This window comes from Eimeria mitis, genomic scaffold, assembly GCF_000499745.2.
Source record: "Eimeria mitis Houghton genomic scaffold, Emh_scaff5929, whole genome shotgun sequence".
Lineage (NCBI taxonomy): Eukaryota > Apicomplexa > Conoidasida > Eucoccidiorida > Eimeriidae > Eimeria > Eimeria mitis.
Window position 1 is genome coordinate 1,291 of NW_013574162.1, and position 547 is coordinate 1,837.

The following is a 547-nucleotide window of genomic DNA, read 5'->3' on the forward strand; positions in this document are numbered from 1 at the left end:
CAGCAGCACCAGCACAAGAACCAGGTGATGCTGCAGCAGCAGCAACACAAGAACCAAGTGGTGCTGCAGAACCGCGATCACGAGCAGCTAGTGTTTCAGAAGAAGCAGCAGAAATAGCAGCAGCTGCAGCAGAAGCAGCAGCAGCAGCAGCAGCATCAACAGCAAGTACAGCAGGAACAGAAACACCCTCAGAAGACGAAGATTTCTTTGATGCAGAAGAAGGCTTCTCGGAAACAGCCAGTGGAGGCGAGGAGCCAGATGAAACAAAAGAGAAAGAAGAAGAAACAGAAACAAAAGAACAAGAAACAGAAATAAAAGAAGAAACTGAGAGACAAGAAGAAGAAACAGAGACAAAAGAAGAAGAAACAGAAAGGAAAGAAGAAGCAGAGAGACAACAAGAAGAAACAGAAAAAGAGAAAGAAGAAGAAACAGAAACAAAAGAAGAAGAAACAGACACTGCAGCGAGCAGAGCAGCAACAGTAGAACAAGAAGAAGAAAAAGAAAAAGAAGAAAAAGAAGAAAATGTAACAACAGAAGGAGAAGAAGC

At 43.1% G+C, this 547-nt stretch overlaps 1 protein-coding gene across 1 annotated transcript in view; it reads left to right on the forward strand.

The window, feature by feature from the left end:
- Window positions 1-547, forward strand: part of EMH_0084930 (uncharacterized protein) — a gene marked incomplete at both ends in the record, with an annotated part of 1,860 nt that overhangs the window by 406 nt on the left and 907 nt on the right. Inside the window, 1 exon segment of the mRNA XM_013500839.1 lies at window positions 1-545. Coding sequence (XP_013356293.1) covers window positions 1-545 — 545 coding nt within the window.